This window comes from Saimiri boliviensis, chromosome 8, assembly GCF_048565385.1.
Source record: "Saimiri boliviensis isolate mSaiBol1 chromosome 8, mSaiBol1.pri, whole genome shotgun sequence".
NCBI classification, from domain to species: domain Eukaryota; kingdom Metazoa; phylum Chordata; class Mammalia; order Primates; family Cebidae; genus Saimiri; species Saimiri boliviensis.
Window position 1 is genome coordinate 10,374,639 of NC_133456.1, and position 22,492 is coordinate 10,397,130.

At 44.8% G+C, this 22,492-nt stretch overlaps 1 protein-coding gene across 8 annotated transcripts in view; it reads right to left on the bottom strand.

Moving 5' to 3' along the window:
- The window catches only part of DOCK3 (dedicator of cytokinesis 3), a 656,527-nt gene that overhangs the window by 26,705 nt on the left and 607,330 nt on the right, over nt 1–22,492 (bottom strand). For 7 of the 8 annotated variants that reach the window (XM_074403778.1, XM_074403779.1, XM_074403776.1 and 4 more), the window contains exons 33-40: nt 20,555–20,640; nt 17,440–17,466; nt 17,215–17,310; nt 11,534–11,594; nt 10,982–11,075; nt 8,659–8,807; nt 2,703–2,789; nt 1,250–1,354 (exon numbers count right to left, since the gene is read on the bottom strand). In XM_074403778.1, the coding sequence (XP_074259879.1) occupies nt 1,250–1,354; nt 2,703–2,789; nt 8,659–8,807; nt 10,982–11,075; nt 11,534–11,594; nt 17,215–17,310; nt 17,440–17,466; nt 20,555–20,640 (705 nt within the window). The remainder of the gene's footprint in view (nt 1–1,249; nt 1,355–2,702; nt 2,790–8,658; nt 8,808–10,981; nt 11,076–11,533; nt 11,595–17,214; nt 17,311–17,439; nt 17,467–20,554; nt 20,641–22,492) is intronic. The other variant, XM_074403777.1, reaches the window with a different exon arrangement.

A 22,492-nucleotide genomic window follows, 5' to 3' on the forward strand; every position in this document is an offset into this window, starting at 1 on the left:
CTGGGCTGGATGATCTCTAGAGATGAAGGAGGGCCAGTCCTCTTAAGGAAGCCTCTCTATTCATTTCCATTCTGCTACTAGAAACATTCCTGTGGAACAGAGTTAGAGCCTTCCTGGGGATCACAACTAGAAAGAGTGAGCTTGCTGTCCCTGTCATATTACCAGTGCCCACACAGATCATTTTTCCTTCTAGCCTAGAATGATTACCGCCCAAGAAAAGTACAAATTGACCTGCCTTACTTCTGCCATGTGGTTAGCCTGGACTCTGCTGCTAGCATACTAGCTTTTTTTTTTTTTTTTTAAAAGGGAGCTATTAATCTTGGTTGACCCTTGATATGATAACAAGCTTGTTGGTGCTAACTGGCTAAACCAATTTCTCCACGAAGACAAGATCCCAAACATAGCAAAGGGAATTTTCCCAGCTACTTGCTGAGGCTGTGGAGAGTGAACTTTAGTTAAAGATATTGGAACTGGGGGTGATCAGAGATTACGTCTCAACTGCTCCAGGGCCCATGCATTAGGGCAGCTTCATTTAGATCATCTGAGAACACATCTCTATGGGACTCAGCCTACAGTGTATGTTGACTACTCCTGGAGCCTCTGAATTGTGCTGAATACATAAGAAAATCACCACTGGTGTCAGTAGATCTATGCTCAGTCATCCTTTCCACTCTTTTTATATTCCAGCTCAGCCTTTCAGGGAACAGTAGAGAGAAAAGGCTGTTGTCATCCTGGGTCAGAGAACTGGCTGCCTAGCAGAGGCTTTATACAGCCAAACCCAGTGCTTGGCAGCTCCCTCAGGATCCCAGAAGCCAAGTGCTGGGTCCTCCAGGTTCTCTCAGACCAACAGTTCTCCATCCTTGCTGCAGCCTACTGTTAAGGTCGGGGTTTACTGGCGCCCAGGCTGAGAAGAGTCACAGTGGAGGTTCCAGGCACTGGAAGCAGAAGTTGGAAGGTACCTATGGGTCACTCTTAGGCCCTGGTCACTTCCTGAAGAAACTCCATTAATTTGGTCAGAAAGCCTCCCTCACACATTCCTGGTAGCTACAGAGTAACAGAGCAGACTAAAACAGAGTCTGAAGTTGGCAGCCAGTCCCATCAAATAAAGCCAAATGCCAGTTGTTAACTGGTCCATCCTCTATAAAGAAGTACTCAGTAGAAGAGGCAAAAAGGGGAAGAAAGGAACACAGGTTTTAAGTCAATTATGTGTAAAATATGTAAGTTCTTGTGACCACACGAATGGACTCACCCGAAGAAAGAAAGGAAACTTCCTTCCATAGAAGCCGACCCGAAAGAACTCAGGCTCCAGGCGTTGCTGCTCCATAATGTTGTCATAGTAGCTGGCCTCCATTTTCTGTGAATGAGAAAGGCTTTCTGGTTCGCTTGACTGCTGTTGGTATCCAAAGCAAGTTCTCCCAAGCCCAACTGGACAGTGTCTTCTGGAAAGGGATCATGGCAACTCAATCTAGATAAGATGCAAGTGAGCCTCTAGCCATGATCAGCCTCTCTCCAGGGAGCTGCATCATGGACTAGAAAGCCCTCCATCACCACTGTCTGATGGTGGGATGGGGACAGCCCTGCCCACTGCAGTCCTGTGTAGCTGCTCTGAATGTCCTTCCCAGGGAGTAGTCTCAGCCCTATAGAGATCTGGGCTTCATACTTGGGAGGCACACTTTTAAAATGGACTTTTTCTGCCCTGGGATTTCTGGTTTTGACTGATACTCACTACACCAGTTGACCCCTGACTAGGTTGCTTATAGCTGGCTACCAGCAATTCTCACCACTATTTTGCATCAGTCCAACTCTTGTTCATTTCTCATCTGACTAAAGATGCTAACAACTGTAGTAAGGAAGGCTCAGATGCCAACAGCACTGGTACTTATTCCAAGTTAGGGTATTTTAAATTTGGAAAGATAACTAATATCCATGATGTCTAGCATTACCAAGGTCTATAACTTTTTCAGTTGTGGCTGACCTGGCTTCACATTCAGAAAAAACTCACTGAAACTCTGATTGGGAAGATAGCTCTAAAGCATTCAATCAAGACAGCCTGGCAGAACTAGTCAAGAAGACACTGCTAGAGGAACATGCCCAAACACCCATCTGGATCAGGGAACAGGGGAGTCAGACACAAGGATGAGGATGCAGAAAGGGTGAGGTGAGACTTCTAGCTTCTTTTTCGTTGATGAAATCAGCAGCCGTTATGATTCAAAACCCAGCACCAGCAACCAATAAAAATTTGGTGCAGACCTTCAAAGCCCATTGGCATTTGACTTAATTTTTGAATACTGTGCTTCAAAGAAGGCAGCAAGTACAACATGCTTAAAAGTGACCATAAGCAAAGTGGGGAAAGCTCTTATAAAGATTTTGGATGAAGCATCCATAAACAAAACCATTCCAGGAAAAGCTTCTCTGTGAAGTTGACCTGCCACCTCCTTCTTGAAACTGCCATCCTCTCCTGCCTATGCCTGCTTCTCCCTTCTCTGAGCACCAGTGGCTCTTGTGGTCCAGATCATACAATTATTTGTCAGGTGTGTGTTTTGGTTTCTTAGTCAGACTGCAAGTGTTCTGAGGGCAGGAGGCTTCGCTTTTGCTTCTCTTGTACTGTCCACAGCACTTAACCAAGGGCTGGGCCGATAGAGAACGCTCATTTAGAAACTGATGACAGTCAGGGATGGGGTAGGGGGAGGGGCAAAGCTCACCCGAATCCAGCTGAGGCTCTGGTAATCATAGAGGCTCTCGTACTGACACGCCAGCTCCCTGCACAGTGGGATCCCAAACTCCCAGCTCTGTGTTAGAAACAGAAACAGGGCTTCAGCACCTCATCCTCAGAATGGCCTAAGCCCACATTAAACACATCACAGGACACAACAAAAGGCCTCCCACCAGCAACAATTCATGTGTCACAAAGTACATTATGCCTCAAAACCAATTTGGGAGCATGACACAGCAGTGGGGCTTTCTAGCCCAAGCATAGTTTTTAGGTCTCAGCTCAAATGTCTCCACCTCCAAGAGACCTTCCCTGACTACTTTGCAAGAATAGGCACTTCTGTGTCCATTTCTGTTCTGTTACTATGAAGTTATCTTAATTAAAAAAAAATTACTTTTTTCTTCTGTTAGTCTCAATTGGATGATAAGCAGAATGAGGGAAGGGGCCCTGTTTATTTTATTCTCAGAGACTAGAATAATGCCAGGCATGTATCAGGTACTCAACACAGATTTTTAATGAGTTAATAAAACACTGGTTTTTAGATTAAGATCATTTAAGCTCAGAAACAAGTATGGAAACCGAAAAGAAGATGCCTACTCAAGGACTTGGCAGTAGATGTGACAATTTCCTTTATGGAACCATTTGACTTTATTTATTTATTTATTTATTTTTTATTTTTTTTTTTTTATTGCATTTTAGGTTTTGGGGTACATGTGATGAACATGCAAGATTGTTGCATAGGTACACACCTGGCAGTGTTCTTTGCTGCCTTCCGTCCCCTCACCTGTATCTGTCATTTCTCCCCATGCTCTCTCTTCCCATCTCCCCACCCCCCCGCCCCTCCCCTATTTCCCCCCAACGGACCCCAGTGTGTAGTGCTCCCCTCCCTGTGTCCATGTGTTCTCATTGTTCAACACCCGCCTATGAGCGAGAATATATGGTGTTTGATTTTCTGCTCTTGTGTCAGTTTGCTGAGAATGATGGTTTCCAGGTTCATCCATGTCCCTATAAAGGACGTGAACTCATCGTTTTTGATGGCTGCATAATATTCCATGGTGTATATGTACCACATTTTCCCTATCCAGTCTATCATCGTTGGGCATTTGGGTTGGTTCCAGGTCTTTGCTATTGTAAACAGTGCTGCAATGAACATTCGTGTGCACGTGTCCTTGTAGTAGAATGATTTATAATCCTTTGGATATATACCCAGTAATGGGATTGCTGGGTCAAATGGGATTTCTATTTTTAGGTCCTTGAGGAATCGCCACACTGTCTTCCACAATGGTTGAATTAATTTACATTCCCACCAACAGTGTAAAAGTGTTCCTATTTCTCCACATCCTCTCCAGCATCTGTTGTTTCCCGATTTTTTAATGATCGCCATTCTAACTGGTGTGAGATGGTATCTCAATGTGGTTCTGATTTGCATTTCTCTGATGACCAGTGATGATGAGCATTTTTTCATATGTTTGTTGGCCTCCTGTATGTCTTCTTTTGTAAAGTATCTGTTCATATCCTTCGCCCATTTTTGAATGGGCTTGTTTGTTTTTTTCTTGTAGATCTGCTTTAGTTCTTTGTAAATTCTGGATATCAGCCCCTTGTCAGATGGGTAGACTGCTTTAAATTAGGATTCAGCTGATCCTTGCCTAGTTAGATCCCAGACTTTCTGTGGTATGGCTCCTGCTATGGCAACATGCCCATGCAACAGCCTGAGGGAAGGCTGTAGTGGCCTTCGTTAAGAGGCAATATTATCCATTTCCTCCTTTAAAAAAATACATACCTCTTTTGGTTAGCCTGAGAATCATTAGTTTACTTGATTTTTTTACCCAGGCTCCCCAAGTCTCGATACTAATTACAATTTTTTATTATAGGAAATTTCAGCATATAGACAAGTAGAGAGACTAGAAGAACAAACCCCTATCCATCATCCAGCTTCAACAATGACCAACTCACAGCCAATCTTGTATTATTCATACTCCATTCACTTACTTCTCCCCGTAGTATTTGAAGAAATCTCAGATATAATTTCACCAGTACTTATTTCAGTATAAATCATTAAACATAATGACTGCATTTATAAGAATATTCTTCAAAATCGCCTCAGTGAGAAGAAAAACACTGTTTCATTTGGGATTGTGTTTCTCAAAAGAGGGTATTTTTCTATCCTTCAAAGAAATTAACGCTATACAGATTGAAACTGCAGGACCAATTAAAAAGATTAAAACAAACCAAAGAGGTTTTTGTTGTTGTTGTTGTTTGTTTGTTTGTGAAGCAAGCTCTTGCTCTGTCACCTAGGCTAGAATGCACTGGCATGATCATAGTACACTGAAACCTTGAACGCTTGGGCTCAAGAGATTCTCCCGCCTCAGTCTCCCGAGTAGCTAGGACTAAAGGTGGACTAGGTGTGTGCCACTAAGCCTGGCTAGTTTTAAAAATATTTTATAGAGATGGGGTTTTGCTATGTTATGTTGGTTGGTCTCAAATTCCTAGTCTCAAGCCATCCTCCCACCTTGGCCTCTCAAAGTGCTGACACTATAGGCATGAGCCACCACACCCAGCCAAAGAAAATTTTAAATAGACCATAATTTGTTGCTTTAATACAATGCCTGTGCCTCAGTGAGCCAGAAAACCTCTTGTACCCCCGTATTACAGCTTTCAAGGGGGCATATATCAGTCCTCTCCAAGTGCTGCTTGGGCAGATTTCAGCAATGGACCCACAACAGGGTCTACCTGGCTGGCAGCTTCATGGGGGGTAGCTAAGAAGCTGAGTTGTATGCAGACTTCTGGCATGCCTGCCAAGAGCCACTTCATGGGAGACTGCTCATTTAGGTGATAATGGCTGTATGTGGGGCTAAAGATGCCCTGTCTGCTAACAGTAGCTTCCAGTAAAAACAGTGGCTCCCAGGTCTTCTCATCCACTGGGATCAATGCTCATCTCTCTTACTGGCATCTCTGCCCTAGACTGTAACCCTGATGTTCCAAGGCACCTCTCTCCACCACACTTATCTTTAGAATGAACCAGGACCAAGAATTTTAAGACACTCTGCAAACCTTGAGGGGTGTGCTGGAACACTGGTGGATCTGGGGTCTTTGAGAGCTGCCTCTGTGCAGTTAGTAAATATACTACAGGTACAATGCATCCCCATCTACATCTTTCATCCTGGTTTCCCTCCTTCAAGCAGGAGGCAAAGCTAACTCTAAAACTCCCTACCAGTGTCTGAAATCCAGTCACTTCTACCAGCTTCTGCAGATTTGTGCTTTTGTTTGTTTTGTTTTGAGACAGAGTCTCACTCTATCACTCATGCTGGAGTGCAGTGGTGCAATCTTGGCTCACTGCAACCTCTGCCTCCCAGGTTCAAGTGATTCTCGTGCCTCAGCCACCTAAGTAGCTGGGACTACAGGTGTGTGCCACCATGCCTGGCTAATTTTTGTATTTTTAGTAGAGACAAGATTTCACCATGTTGGCCAGGCTGGTCTTGAACTCCTGACCTCAAGTAATCCTCCCACCTTGGCCTCCCAAAGTGTTGGGATTACAGACATGAGCCACCTTGCCTGGACTGATACGTGCTTTTATGCATCCTTATTGCTCCCTGTCAGGAACAGCACAAAAAGTTATACTGACTTAGGGCTCATTTCACTCAAATGGCAAAGGAAGGGAAAGGCATGGGCTGCCAGTCTGGTAGTCTTTGTACCTCTGTTTACACATTACATATGAAAAGTAACAGTCATTCCTTTAAAATGAGAGTGGACTATGGTAAACCCTCAAGCAGGACAGCCCAAGCCCACTCACACAAAGAAGGCTGGTCTAGCCCTGACGATCTGTTAGCCTCTGTCCAGCTTCCCCTCCTGTCTGCTCCCTCCACCTAGAGATGAAGGACCAGCTCTGATGTTCACACCACCCGTTCCTTCTCTCAACTCTCACCCTGCCACATCCTGTCTCTTTGGAGTTTTTCTCTCTCCTTGTCTGGCCTGGGAGAGCTGACTCTCTGTGGCCCAGAGCCCAGTCCAACTTACAGCAGGTTTGTAGGTCAACCACTTCACTATTGGAGAGAATGGCCCAGGGTAGGGTATAGCCATGTGATCAGTCATGGCTAATCCTCTTGGGTACCCAGGAAATAAACTGGGACCAAGGGAGACTGTATTGTCTAAGGCAGACACCAGGGAGCATGTGCCAGCTTTGAGGGTTGTACTGGAACAATGGTGGGTCTAGGGGCTTTGAGAGTTGCCTTTGCACAGAGGCAATGAATATACTACAGGTGCAATGCATCACCATCTACATTTTTTCCCTTGGTTTCCCTCCTTCAGGCAGAAGGTAAAGCTACTTTAAAATGCCTTACCAGTCTCTGAAATACAATCACTTCTCTTCTATTACTCTTTGTCCTCGTTCATTCTAAAGATAATTGAAGTAGAGGCCTTGGAGAGAGTGCCTTGGAGCAGCAGGGTTACAAACTAGGGCAGAGATGCCAGGAAGACAGATGAGGCTTGATCCCAGTGGAGGACATCTGTTTCACTGGAAGCTATTGTCAGCAGGCAGGGAGTTTATAGCCCTACATAGGGCCGTCATCACCTAAATGAGCAGTCCCCATCGGGCATCTCTTGGAGTAGTGTGTGGAAGAAAAGTCAGGAGGGGCTTGCCTTGTGAGGCAGGTGTGCTGGCAGTGTTGAGGGCTAGAAGCTCACCACCTGCTCTTCCTTTCTTCGCCCTTCTCTTGTTGCCAAGATGGCTTGTCTCTTGGTGCCAAGCATACCTGCCCTAAAGGAGCATTTTTTCCCCCACAGCATCTGGGTTTTGCTTTTCTAGAGCCATGGTTTTCTTCTTGAAAACCCTGAATATTTTCAAGAAGAACTGGTTAATATCAAATAATGGTTTTATCAGGAGCTGAGGCACAGGAACAGATAAGTTAGGCCTTCTGTGTGAGCCTCAAGAGAGTGGGTCTGATGTCTGCCCCTTTGAGGATGAGTTCATGAGAAGGCTCACTGAGTGGTCTCTATTCAGCATAGACTCTGCTCCTCTAGCAATTCATAGTGAAGGCAGGATTGCAGGAGAAGTGAGGAGATTCCTAAGAAGGTGGCCTATGGAGCCTCCTAGTCCTTCTTTTTCATCTATAGTACTTAGGTACGCTTTGTATTTTACTCCCTAGTCCATGTTAAAGTTTAATCCTGCTTTTCTATGGACTGCTGTAATGTGGGATGAAGACGGGATGCTCATGCCTCACACTGGTAAACTCAGTCAGAAGAGGATAACTCTCCACTCTGTACTCTGTGCCCATGGAAAAGAAATGAGGAGATTAGAAAGCTGTATCCATCAGAACCATTTGTATTTATTTTACTTTATTTATTTATTTATTTTTTGAGACGGAGTTTCGCTCTTGTTACCCAGGCTGGAGTGCAATGGCGCGATCTCAGCTCACCGCAACCTCCGCCTCCTGGGTTCAGGCAATTCTCCTGCCTCAGCCTCCTGAGTAGCTGGGATTACAGGCACATGCCACCATGCCCAGCTAATTTTTTTGTATTTTTAGTGGAGACAGGGTTTCACCATGTTGACCAGGATGGTCTCGATCTCTTGACCTCGTGATCCACCCGCCTCGGCCTCCCAAAGTGCTGGGATTACAGGCTTGAGCCACCGTGCCCAGCCAGAAGCATTTGTATTTATAGATATGCAAAGCTGGAATGTGGGGTGGTCTCTAACATCTACAATCTGGATATGGCTTTCAAGCCACAGAATTAAGCTGTTGTCTTTTTCTCCTTTAGAGAAAATCATGCTGCCACCAAATCTCAGGTACATAGATAGGCACTCGCCACACACCACCACCACCACATAGATAGGCACTCACCATACCCACTCACCACATACCACACCCTGCAGTTGCTGTTAACCCTATGGTGTCAAGATGCCATGCATCACAGCAGAAGCTAAGAGGCTAAAAGGCTTGCCCAATGACACATACCTTGCCTTTGTTGAAGTAGTGAATGATCTTACGGCACAGTCCCTCCTTCCGCTGCCACTCTGTCTGCGATGGGTAGTGGAGGAATTCCCGCAGTGGCCGGTCCTCCCACTGCAGCAGCTCACAGTAAAGGAGCAGGGTAAATGCAGCCTCTGTGGAGACAGGCAGCACGGAAGTCCAGGGGCTTCCCTTGCTCAGGGGCCCAGGAGGAACCTGGTGTCAGAGGACTATGCTGGGCAGAATGCCAGCACAAGTCATGTGCAGCCCAGGTCAGGGACACTGGATACCAAGGACGACACAGTGGGGCTGCTTAGCAAGCCAATAACCCTTGTCCATAGCATGAAAGAGTCAAATATCCTGGTAGACACCTTCCTTCCATGGCCTGGTCACCTGTTCTGGGCTCCAGATAAATAATAAAAAATGGCTCAGTTACCGGAAAGTCTGTGCACAGGTTGCCTTGCTTTGGGAGATGTTGACACATCAGAGAGAGCTTTTGGGATCCTTTTTGCTCAACTGACTACAGCTTCCTTTCCAACCTTCTCAGAGCTGGCTCTTAGGGCTCCATTACCAGAGGAACCCAAATTGATGCTGGACTCAGAGTGAAGGCCTGGCAACATCTTACTCTATGTATGGAACAATGAGAGAGGGTTATGTAAAACAACAGCAGTGATGGCTCCTGACATTCCAAGAGATGAGTCACACGGAATGACAGCCGCTGCTCAGGGGCCTCATTACACAGTTTTCTCTCCTATTTGTTCATTTTTAGTGGGCATCTCCTACTGGCAAGTTAGTTAGTTCTAGCTTCTGTGCTTCTGCCTGGCTTTCAAGCCCCCACTCAAATTTACTCCCTATGACTATGAAGAATCTCATTTCTAACCATTTGTTGACCTACTTCCAGTTTTAGCTAGGCCCACTTGCCTATGTCCACTCTTTAGGTTCCTCTTCATCTTTGCCTCTTTTCCTGTGCCCTTGCCACTGGAACTGATGTACACACCTCCTCATGGGATTAGGAAGCCTTTTCTCTCTAGGGACAAGCCCTGTGGAACTCAGGGCCTCCCTCTGGAGCTTAGAAAACCATGGAAAATCTTTCTTTCTTGCCTATATTCTTTTTGGATGTCATTCCTGAGCCGTCAGAGACAAGGCTTAGCACTCTTTCTCTGTTCAAATCCCTGACCAAGCCTCTCAATCATGGCAAATCATTCAGCAAATGATTCTACTGACACATAACATTTATCAAAGTCTTTTTCACTGCCTTCTCAGAGGGTTGCTGGGATCATGGGTGCAAGTGGATGCAGAGAATGGCAGATTCAGCCCAGTCATTTTATTTTATTTTATTAGTCAGTTGAATTTAAGATTCAAAACCCAGTCATTTTAGATTTAATTCTTGCCAAGCTGTGCTATCAGGTAAGACAGCATCTATGCCAATCACTCTGTAATAGCTAGAGATAAAGAAGGAGGATTCTCTGTTTCTACAAATCCATCTAATTGCAATAGTGTTTGTGGACAAGAATAGCTTAAATTTCCTGGTCTATCACACAAATTCAAGTCCTATAGCCTAAGAGCTAAGATATAATGGCTGGTCACCACAGTGGAAAAAATGGCTCTTTTCGAGGAACGCTGGCATAAGGCAATCAGACAGTACACATGTGCATGCATACAACCTTCTGATTCAGCACGGTTCTCAGTAAAGAGGGTTGTGACAGCCACTTTGAAATGCTTTAAATTTGTTCTAGTTAGAAAATGCCTTCATGTCATATTAAATTATAGATACAATGAAAGGAGCCCTGTCTGGCCTGTCAAGTCAGATGAACACTCTTCATACTCTACATTGAGAGCTCAAGGTGAGGCTGCTATGCAGTAGAAGGGTTTGAACAGCCTAGACTGCAAAGAAGGTTGCTAGTGAGTTCTGGAAGTTCCAGAGTTAGGTAGATATTCCTTTGTTGTAGCCTTAGCTCCAGCTTTGAAAGTCCTAAAAAAGCCTCTCTGTTCATAAGGAATGACAGCTCAGGATGCTATGAACCTGGTGCACCAGAATTTGGAGGTCACCCTAGAGACTACAGAGGAGTGGACAGTAGGAAAGGAGAGTAAAACAGCTTCAAGTAGTGGAGGACATGGCACAAACACACAAATGGAAGTTCTGCCTGCTTTCTATGCACCATGTGCCACAAAGGAGTTGAGGCAAAGGAATGAGGTGAGGGGATAGCACAAACCCCAACATTCTGCTGAGATCTGGCAGGCACCAGCCTGAAGCCTTTCTTTGCCAGTTGTACAAATCCCTTCAGTTTGTCCTCATGGTCAGGCATGGCTCTCTCCTCTTCCCACTTACCTGTGTAGTTTTCGGCCTGCAAATGCATGTCACAAAGCTTATGGATGTAGCGGATATACATTTCTTCCTTGTTAATCTCAGATTTGTAAAAATTCTATAATAAAGAGAAGGAAACACACATGAAGATGAGAGAGTCAACTACCTGTGGAAGCCATAGCCAAGCTCTGGGCAGCTGGCGAAAGCCATGGGTGTGCTGGGCAGGAGGGGGATGGCAGGCTCTGGAGGCAGATAGCACCAAAAAGAGAAAGCACCAGCCAGAAGGAATACCTGCTGTGGGTGGCACCACTGGTAGGTCTATGGGAGCCCTGGGTAGTGTGAAAAAGGAAAAGCATCAGGGCAGATCAGGAGTCAGGGCTGACTGCGAATTGGGGTATGTCAGGGTTGGTGGATCCTTGCCAAGAGGTCAGGCTAGAGTTCTGTCCAAAGAGAAGCTCATTTCATTCCTTCCCCAAGTAGGAATGTGTTTGGGGAGGTGCAGGGCCAAGCCAATCACAGTGCAGGACAGAAACCATTTCAGTAGGCAGAGAGAAGGCAGGGCCCATGTCCTCTCACCATCAAGTTAACAGTGCAGCCGATCTTCTTATTCTCTGTTTCCTCTCCTTTCATGCAGTCCCTGGAAGAAAGAGAACAGATGAGCACCAGATATTAAGTGGTGGCCTTGAGACAACACACAGAACTGTAGTATCACTGGGGAATTAGGATGACCAAATCCCACACTGAGATATCCTCCAACAGGAACTGCTTCCATAGATGAGGACTCTACTGTGAGCTCCTTCAGCTTTGGACCCACTCTCAGGGCTCAAAGATCTCTGTTCAACTGAACCTCTTATTCTGGTGGCAGAGTACAGAGAGAGCCCAGAGCTGTATCAGGGCATTAAGTGGCACCTACCAATGTCTTTGGCACAAATCCTCAATTTCCCATAAAGGGAGGAACAGAATTCTCCTTAAAGGGTAGGTTTCATTTTGTAGGAGTGCTAAATAGAAGCCAAGACCCTCCACTTTGGGGCCCTAGCTTCAGGGCTCTGTACATGTTCACCACCTAGTTGACATTTCTCCCTACAGTTTCCTTCCTGTGTGCTAGTCTTTGGAACCATCTCTCACCAGAAGCAGCAGGTCTGGTGCCTAAAGTATCAGCCAGGACTGAGCTGCATTCGTACCTAGCAGACTCTGGGTGTAGGAGGGATCAGGGATGACCTGTGAGAGGCAGGACAATAGGAACACTGAGAATGTATCCTTTCCAAGATAGATAGGGAGAGGGTTGGTATCAAAGCCAAGGCCCTCTGAAAAGCAGCAGAAGCCTAGCACAAGAAGATAAAGGAGAATGAGAACCAGACTGGTGAATCCAGCAAGAAACCTCCTATGCACACAGTCAGCCAGAGTGCCATCTGCCTGATGTATCTTCTTCCATAGCAGTCCACACTGCTCTGAAGATCTAGTTTCTTGTGTAGCTGTGTATTAGCACCTCTGGGGAAAAGCTGCAAAGGGGTTTTTATAGATTTCTAGGGTAAGGTTGGAGAGTGTCTTTGGCTTTGCTCCACTGACAGGCATAGGGCCCAGTGAAGAGCAGTACAGCTGGGGGACAGGGGCCCTAGGTGAAGTCACTGAGCCTCTGGATGGTCATTTGACAAACCTAGTTCTCCTCGCCTTCCCATCATGCAGAGAAAGAGCCCTGAGGTGACTTCTCTGAAAGAAAGGAATGTTGAAAATCCATACTCCTCTCATAGAATTCTGCAAAGCCAAATTTCCTTTCTGTGGAAGTCTCCTGTCAGAGCTGACAGGTTTGTGAGGTTTGGAACCAAGGCCCTCCTTTCAGGGAGGGGTTGACCTATCAGCACATTTACCACATAAGACATTTGGTTCCTATGTAGCCAGACATGAGGGTGCTGAACATCCCTCTGCAGAACCTGTCCCTTTAGGGCTAGCAGGGCCAGGAAACTGCTTGACTTTTCAAGAGGAGTGAGCCTGAGGTCAGATGGCCAAGTTGTTCCAAGCAACCCACACAATGGTAGAAGGCATCTTGTCTCCCAAGTAAGTTGTCCCCATGAAGGGAAGTAAGACCTTATCTAGCCACTTTGGCATTTAGTGATTTGTATTTTCCATAAAGCATCTGAAATGTTTACCAAGCACTAACTTCTGTTAATAACCAGAACTTCATAGCTAAGTCCATTAAACAGAAAGGGACTGTCCTTAACTATGTGATATCAGGGGTATTCTGCACACTTCTGTGCTCTGTGACTGCCTCTCCTCTGTACTGCTAACAGCAGACTCTTTTGTGGAGCTCTGCATCACTTCTGTGTGGCTACTGCATGGTGGATGCCTTTTAAAGTCTGACTTAGGTACAGTTGTTGCTTTCCCTGAAGGGTGAGCAGGGAAGACTCCTGAAAGAAGCCTCTGAAACATCTGGCTCACCTGGGTAGTGGGCTGGCTGGAGACTACATCAGCGACCAGGTGGTCCTCACTGCAAGCGGAGGGGCCTGGGAAACGCAGGCTTCACAACCCTCAATCGCCCATTCCAGGTAGAGGTTCTACTTTGAGCTGCAAAGGCTTGGCAACTCTAGTTCTTTCTATTCCTTTCTGTTCCAGAAACCCTAAACCCTGCACAAAGAAAACCCTTCAAGACCTCTGCTTCCTAACCTGGGAAATACAGTTACTACCAATGAGCATCTTCATATCTGAGATTCACACAAAAGTTAAAGACATTGATATAAAAGTTGAAGAGGTATTCATTCGAGTATCTAAAGTTTTGCCAATCCAAAATTGAGTCTTACATGACAGGTTCAGGTAATTCTAGAGTACAATCTATTGATTATTTATTTAATGAATGTGTGTGTGTGTGTGTGTGTGTGTGTGTGTGTGTGTGTGTGTGTATTTATTTATTTTAGACAGAGTCTGGCTCTGTTGCCCAGGCTGGAGTGCAGTGGCACAATATTGGCTCACTGCAAACTCCACCTCCTGGGTTCAAGCAATTGTCCTGCCTCAGCCTCCCGAGTAGCTGTGACTACAGATGCATACCACCATGCCTGGCTATTTTGTATTTTTAGTAGTGACAGGGTTTCACCATGTTGGCCAGGCTGGTCTTGAACTCCTCACCTCAGGTTATCTGCCTGCCTTGGTCTCCCAAAGTGCTAGGATTACAGGTGTGAACCACCATGCCCGGCCTCAATGTATATATTTTAAAACTTTGAACAACTATTTTTTCCTTTTTGATGACCTTTCCTTGAGTCATATCAACAATTCTTTTCTTTTCTTTTTTGAGACAGGGTCTCACTTTGTCACCCAGGCTGGATGGAGTGCAGTGGCACAATCTCAGCTCACTGCAGCCTCGACCTCCCTGGCTAAATCAATTCGCCCACTGCAGCCTCTAAAGTAGCTGGGACCACAGGTGCACACCACCACATTCAGCTATTTTTGCAATTTTTTCTAGAGATGGGGTTTCGCCATGTTGCCCAGGCTGGTCTTGAACTACTGAGCTCAAGCAATTTGCCTGCCTCAGTCTTCCATAGTGCTGGGATTACAGGCAGGTGCCACCATGCCCAGCCAACAACTCTTTAATTGGTAAGTTCTTGAATTAACTGCATTGAGGTAGAGGAAGAGTTGCTTGGTTCCTGCATGGTCTTGTTAGTTTTATCACTCATTATTCACTATGCATCTGCCAGGAGCCAGTCCCCAAACAGAGGAACAGGGAGATAAAAACAAGGTTCCTATCCTCAAAGAGCTGGCCCTCTTTTGTAAGGTAAGATAGAAAGATGATAAATGATCATCATTCATTGTGTGCACAGAAAGGTAAGCTCTTGGCTTGGGAAAGCTTCCTTGATAGGGGTGAGCTGGAAGACCACTCTTGGGAGAGTACACAGCATATAGAGAAACCTGAAGGGAAAATACAAGTGGTTAACTGGTGACAACATGGACAAAGAGACAGGGCATGGTTCTTGAGTCAGCTAGATCTGGCTTCAAATTCTGGCAGAGGTACTTCTTAGCTGTCTCCTCGTGGATAAAAAACATGAGGATGCTTATGGGATTAGAGACAATGTATGTAGGAGCACTCACGTGGTAGATTTTCAATAGACAGGTGCCATCATAAACATCATGTCTCCTTTCACATTAGCAAGGAGCAACATTGGGAGGCTGGGGTGTAGGGCATACGTACCATGGGGACTAGCAGAAGGTAGGTCTGGAGAAGTGAGCAAAGGTCAGTGATGCCATATTAAAGACTATGGACTTTTTGTAGATACCACCACTGAGACAAAAAATAGAGAATCAAGTTGGTTTGGGGCATGAGTTTGAGCTGCTTGTAGAGGGTGGCTAAAGAAATCAAACAGGCAGCCAGAACAAAGCACTGGAGCCTAGGAAATTAATTTCTGCTCCTTCTGTTAGGCCACGGTGAATAAAGCCAAACTTTAGAAAATGTTTTGGTGAGGAGGAGGTGCAGAGCTTTGCCCACCTCTCTTACCTGTCGAATTGCAGCTGCAGGAAAAGCTAGGGACCAGGTGTGAACAAAGAATTCTCCTGCTGTTAACGGGGCCCCAAGGCCAGCTTTGAACTTGAAAGGCCCAGGAAAAATGGGCTGAAGTTCACACAAGCATAGCTGTGCCACAGAAAGGGTGGATGCTTAAGATGTGAGCACATTTCTCAGGAATTCCATTTCCGTATCCAGGCCAGTGCATTGGACACCTGAGTCTTTTATATAGCAGCATCTTCTACTTTAGCGGCAACTAGAGGCAGGCTTAACTCTCCCATTTCCTGATCCATGAGATGAAAATGCTCCCCTCGTTTAGCATTTGCACAGCTTATTGCACAGAGAAGGCAACTATTGCATGGAGCTGGGTTTCATTTATCATTCATTTCTCCTCATCGTTCTCCGGGCTCCCAAAAGGCACCCTTAGCCATCACCTGAACCCTGCTGAGAGAATGATTAAGGCTGCAGTTCTGGTTTCATTGTCAAGTTTGGAGTAATTCAAAAGCCATGATACAACTGAGAAGGCAGACTTTCATTAAAAAATTCTAATTCTGACTGGGTGCAGCACCTCAGCCCTGTAATCTCAGTAATTTGGACGGTCGAGGCAGGAGGATCACTTGAGCCCAGGAATTTGAGACCAGCCTGGGCAACACAGTGGGACCCTATCTCTACAAAAACAAAAAACAAAAACCAAACAAAAAACTAGCTGGGCATGGTGGTGTGTGTTTGTAGCCTACTTCGAGGCTACAGTGAGCCATGACTATACTCCAGCCTGGGTGACATGGCAAGACTGTCTTAGGAAAAAAAAAAAAAAAAAGAAAAGAAAAAGGAAAAAGAGGTTGGGTACAGTAGCTCACACCTATAATCCCAGTTCTTTGGGAGGCTAAGGTGGGCAGATCATGAGGTCAAGAGATCGAGCTCATCCTGGCCAACATGGTGAAACCCCGTCTCTACTAAAAATATAAAAATTAGCTGGGTGTGGTGGCATGTGCCTGTAGTCCCTACTACTTGGGAGGCTGAAGCAGAAGAATCACTTAAACCTGGGAGGTGGAGGCTGCAGTGAGCCAAAATTGCGTCACTATACTCTAGCCTGGCAACAGAGCGAGACTCCGTTTCCAAAAAAAAAAAAAAAGAAAAAAAAAAAGAAAAAAAGAAAAGAAAAGAAAACACAAAATTCTAATTCCATATGAACTCCCAGACTGAACATAGTATGAAGATCTCTGAGCTCACAGGCTGTTTCCTTTAATCTATTCCAGCAATGACCAGGGGACAGAAATAGAGACTTTAGATAAAGAATATAGGCATTGAAAAGTTGGGGTCCCTAGTCCCTGGAAAGGCCAACTTCAAGTCTTCCAGATGATACATCTCTGCTCATCTGCCATATGGTTCTGAGGAAGGTCTGCACTAAGGATCTACAGCTGTTCCCTGTCCTGCTCTGAAGATAGCTTTACTCTTACATCTTGCTGTGCCCATTCCTCTGAGCCTTAATTTTTCTGGATGGAAAGCCAGATGACTACATGTCCCTGAGATGCCTCCTGGGTAAGTGTTCCCATATTGCAGTGGGGAATCCCAGGGGGCCCTAGCCTACCCCTGGGAAAAATCTCTGTCTGTCTTTCCTTGGTCATCAGCAGACTCCCATTGACTGGTGATGGCACCCAATATGACAACAGCCCTCCTCATGAAGGGTACATGTTCTCAGTTTTCAGGTCAGGGGGATTCCCTTGCTAGAGAGAGTATCCTGAAAAGAGAAGAGGTGGGCAGGTGGCAGAGAAGATACCTGTAGTCAAGAAGACGTTCCATGAGGCGGGTGACTGAGGTCACAAAGGAAATGCCGGTTTCGCGCCATGTTTCTTGTTCAACCTTCTCCAGCAGGCTATTGGTGGAGGGGTGGGGGAAGGAAACACAATTCATGAGCCTTCCTCTGAGCACAAGAGTAAAGTCCAAGAGCCCATGGAGGCTGTGATGGATCTGGAGACAGCAGACTTACACACTGCAGTCTTACCTGGGGTAGGGCCCAAACAGCTGGGTTCTACTCCATGCAGCAGAAAGCAAAGACAAGGAGGTTACTGAACTGGTAGCACAAATGAAAACATCTCCCATTTCCATGTACAAGTTCCTCAGGATGCCACTGAGGTGGAGCGGAAGAGGGGTTTGACCCCAGCCACCTTAGGCATATACTGTGAGGTATGTTCTGAACAGTAGTTGAGGAAGAGCCCACTGAGGGATAAGCCTGGCTTTGCCAATGGCTGGCTGCCTTTATCATTGCTCAGAGCCATCCTCAGCAAACATACAAACCAATCTCTGTTTTTCAAAATTTTAATTTTTCTTTTTTTATTATTCGCCCTTCTACTTTTATTTCTTTTGCTTCTTACCCACCAGTTCATTGAATTATTATCACCTAAACAACTTCTCTTTGTTCAAGTGTCAAACTCTATCTGACAACTAGCATAATTCTCTTTTTTTTGAAAATATTAATATAATTTTATTTTTTTCTCCAATTTTTTAAATTGCATTTTAGGTTTTGGGGTACACATGAAGAACATGTAAGATTGTTGCATAGGTACACACATGGCAGTGTGATGTATTGCCTTCCTCCCCATTACCTATAGCTGGCATTTCTCCTCATGATATCTCTCCCCAACTCCCCAACCCCCGCTGTCTTCCTTTTCTTTTTAAACATGGGGTCTTGCTATGTGGCCCAGTCTGGCCTTGAACTCCTAACCTCAAGCAATTCTCCTGCTTTAGCCTGCCAAACTGCCTAGATTATGGGCATGAGCCACTCTGCCCAGCCTAAACCAATCATCTTCATGGAAACTAAGGGAAAGATTCCCACTAGTCTTGGGGCCCCAACACAAGAACAAGTGAGCAAGACCAAGAGCTATACTTGGCCATCCTACTGTCACAAGGAATGCTCCCAAGCAAAATGTGCCAGGAGCTAAATGCCTAGGTTCTTTTCTTACTTGACAAACCCATGCTCCTGGTTTGTCAGGGCAGCCCCTGGCTTCTCCAAAAGCCAAGCTTCTGAGATCCTCTGCCATCCCATAGGTCTCTTCTAGGAGACAATGATTTGAATTCTTTCTGCTTGTTCCAGTGATGAGCCCAGGTCTAGTCTCCACTCCATACAACTCTCTTCTTGATTCCTTTCCACACTGTTCCTCGCTTTCTAAAGTCATGAGTCTCCTGGAGTGGTAGATCCAGCTAGGGGTCTAGAACTGGGAACTGAAAGCCACAGCCTGGCTGCTGTTAATGCTGCTGCTATGATGATGACTGTCTCCCTGCACACAGCATACTGCCTAGGCCAGGCTTCTGGGAAAATGAGGGTTTTCTAGGTGACTCCTGCTGTTACAGAAGGTAAGAACATTGAATCTGACTTCTGTGGCTTTGTCCACTGAGAAATGTACCAGCATTTTTCAATTGCAACCTACAGAGGTCTCCGTCCTAGAGGACAGGTGGAAATGTTCTGTGAGCACATAAGCATGAGAAATTGGGAAATGCTGATCACTATATCCTCCTTTTGGAGATTTTTCATGTCCTTTTTTTTTTAGATGGGGTTTTGCTATGTTGCTCAGGGTAGTGTCAAACTCCTAGGCTCAAGCAATCCTCCCACCTTAGCCTCCCAAGTAGCTGGGGTTACAGGTGCATACCACTGCACCCAGCTCATATCCCTTTGCCAACAAAGCCTCTGAGAAGTCCTACAATAAAGAGGCTTGTTCAATTTTGATTAGTTGAATCTTTTCTAAACTAACTAACTAACTGATGATTTACTTTTTGTTTTATATAGCATACCTACAAACATCTGAAAGCACAAACTGGAAAACGCTGTGCCATATTGTCAGTGGTTCTCAGTTCTTAGACTGATTTTAAAAGAGCTTATAAACAGATTTGGTCAGGTAATTAGTAATTGCAGCTTATTTTTATACTTTTTCCTTTGTAGTAGTCATTTGTTAGTGGCCAAGGAAGAGATTTCACTCCTTTGTTTCCACAAATAGAAAAATCTTTGGCAAAAAAAGAAATACTAAAGGATGGATTCATTTTTACAAATTATAATTATTTAAATTTAAAATAAATTTACATTTTACTTCATGACTCCTCAAGAAACAAATGGCATGGTATAGTGGAAAGACTTTCCCATCTTGAGATTGGAAGATCTGGGCCCTCCTTCCAGAGCTATGTCTTACTGACAATGCAACTGAAGGCATGCTGGCACTTCCCTGAGCCAAGTTCTTTACCTCTCAAGTGGGATGAAAGATAATTTCTACTCTGCACACCTTGCACATATGTTGTGAGGATCAAATAAGGTAAGAAATGCCAATATATTTTGTACACTGGAAAGTTCTAAGCAAATGTATAGTATTATTACTGAAAAATATGTTAGAGGTTTGTCTTCAAAATGGTACAAAAGCAAAGAACACTTCAAAGTTGGAAATGATAAATAAGATGGGGAGGGTACTCTAAAACTATAAATATCTTATGATTTCATTTTTTGGGAAGATAAAATAGCAACATCACTGTCTACTTGGGAGGGCCATAGTTCCCCTGGGTCTCTCTTTGGGTATCTTGGCCTCCATCAGCTCAAGCCAGAAACCATGGAATGGAGGACCCAGAAGAACCCTGACATCATTCAGTACAACCATCTCATTCCACAAGCATGAAAACTGGCCTGGAAAGAGTGCTGCAGGTTATTCAAGAGTTCACTGCAATGTTTTTCAAGCTGATTATACTATTTTACAAAGCAGGGCAAATAGGAGCCCATCTTTCAAAGGAGGATTTATCCCCTACCTTGAAATGCCTGCATTGACCCAGAAATGAGTCTCCATGAACTGTCTGCCCATCCAGATGCAGTGCATGCTATGAAGCCATACAATGATCCATTTCCTGTCAGCAAATCTAGGAGCTCAGAGATTACCTGTTCTCTATCTTTTCAGTCAATTATGGAAATCCCTGAAAGAGCCTGCTTTCTTGTTGAAGAAGTTGAGCATCGCTACCATCAGGAACAAACCAGGTCTTTCTTGATAACCAACCTCTAAAGCCTGCCAGTGCAGTTGCAACCTCTACTTTTCATTGGCCCACTTCATCCCATCCCCCAGTGTGATGCGCCTGGGGCTGGAGCAGCTTACAGTAGGCTGAAGAGCTCCCTGTAGCTCTCGTCACCTTTCCCTTCTGACACCATGCTGTCCAGCTTGTCAATCAACTCGGCCTCCACCTAGAAGGAAGCAGAGACTTTATAAACCTGAGATAATCTCTGAGGAAAAATCGGAAATCCAGTTCCTGTGGTAGGTGAAGATGGTGGGAAACTACTTCCTGATTCTGTCCTTGCTCCAAAGAAATCCCAGGGAAGATATTATCTTACCTATAGCACAAGAAACCACTCTGCCTCCCCAAATCAAGAATGCCTCCCACTCTAGTGGTTTGAATTAGAGGTAAGATTTAAGTCTCAAGTACTCTTTCCAATCTAAGGGCAAAAGGCAAGGATTCCCTCAACAGAAAAGTATTTTGGATTCAAAAAGGCCTTTTCGGATTTTTTTCCCCTTTAAAATATTAGGTCAATAGAATTTTTATGCATAAAATACATTTGATTAGAACCTTACCCTCTAGTCAGCCAGTCAAAAGGATGCTTTCTGGGGAGCTTGTCCTCACTCTAATGGGTGGCATTAAATGGAGCTGAATGAGATCTAAGTGTTTCCTCCAGAGATTTTCCTTCACGATAACAGGCTCCACTGTTTGTACCCACAGAACCTAGATCCCTTGTGGCTGCTGTTCCTATCACTGGACCATCTCTGGGCACCTGCATTTGTTACTGGATACCTAAATCATAAGAAGCAAGGCTACATTTGTTCCTTCCCTGTGGATTTGCAAGAGCATTCAGCAGTACTCAGTCACTCTTCTTTTTTCTTTTAAGTTCTGGGGATACCTGTGCTGGATTGTTTGACTGTTGATTAACTGTTGGATACCTGTGCCAGGCTTCTTACATGGGTAAACATGTGCCATGGTGGTTTGCTGCACCTATCAACCCATCACCTAGGTATTAAGCCCCAGATGCATTGGCTATTTATCCTGATCTCAGCCACTTTTCTAATAGGCCTCACTGGATTTACTCTGAGGTGAGAAAATGGTTGTAAGTGGTATGATATAAAATTGTTTTAATCCTTTATTAACCTTTATTTATTTATTTATTTATTTATTTATTTATTTTGAGACAGAGTCTCATTCTGTCACCCAGGTTGCAGTGCACAGGTGCAATCTTGGCTCACTGAAACCTCAAGCAATTCTCCTGACTCAGCCTCCTGAGTAGCTGGGATTATAAGTGTGCACAACCATGCCTGGCTATTTTTTTTTTTTTTTTTTTTTTTTAGTAGAGATGGAGTTTCACCATGTTGCCCTGGCTGGTCTTAAACTCCTGACTTCAGGTGATTCACCCTCATCCACTCCCAAAGTGTTGGGATTATAGGCATGAACGACCATACACAACCCCTTTATTAACCTTTAAACTGTGGAACTGTGATATTATTTATTTAGTATTTCATATAAACAAAAAAGCCACAGAATGGCTGCATGAAATAACATGCTACAAACAGAAGCCTTTCTCACTCCACAGAGGACAAAGAATCCTAAGGCAAAGAAATAATAAAATAATAACTGAATTAGTAAATTCACTGAAGGCAATTAGGGCCTCTGAAGACTCATGACTGGAAAATAAGGACAGATCTATAAATATGGCCTTTTTAATAGTGGTCTGCTACATGGATAGGGCAGGGATGAATGAATTGCTTGAATATACATTTCAGAAGAAACAGAAAGTCTGAGACCTGGGGTCCTTAGGGATTGAAGCCATCCCACTCTCTCTGTGTAGTGAAGAGGTATAAGCAGGGGCTTGCCTGGGGTCATATGAAGTCAGGTAGAGCTGCATGTAGAAGCCAAGGTGTATTAGTCCCAGTTCAGAGCATTTCTTGCCCCACTGAGTCAACCTGCTGGCCATGAGGCCCACAAGAGAAGGACCTGATTATAACAAGGAATCTCTCTTCATGCATGGTGGTATAGATAGATTGTGCCTTCAG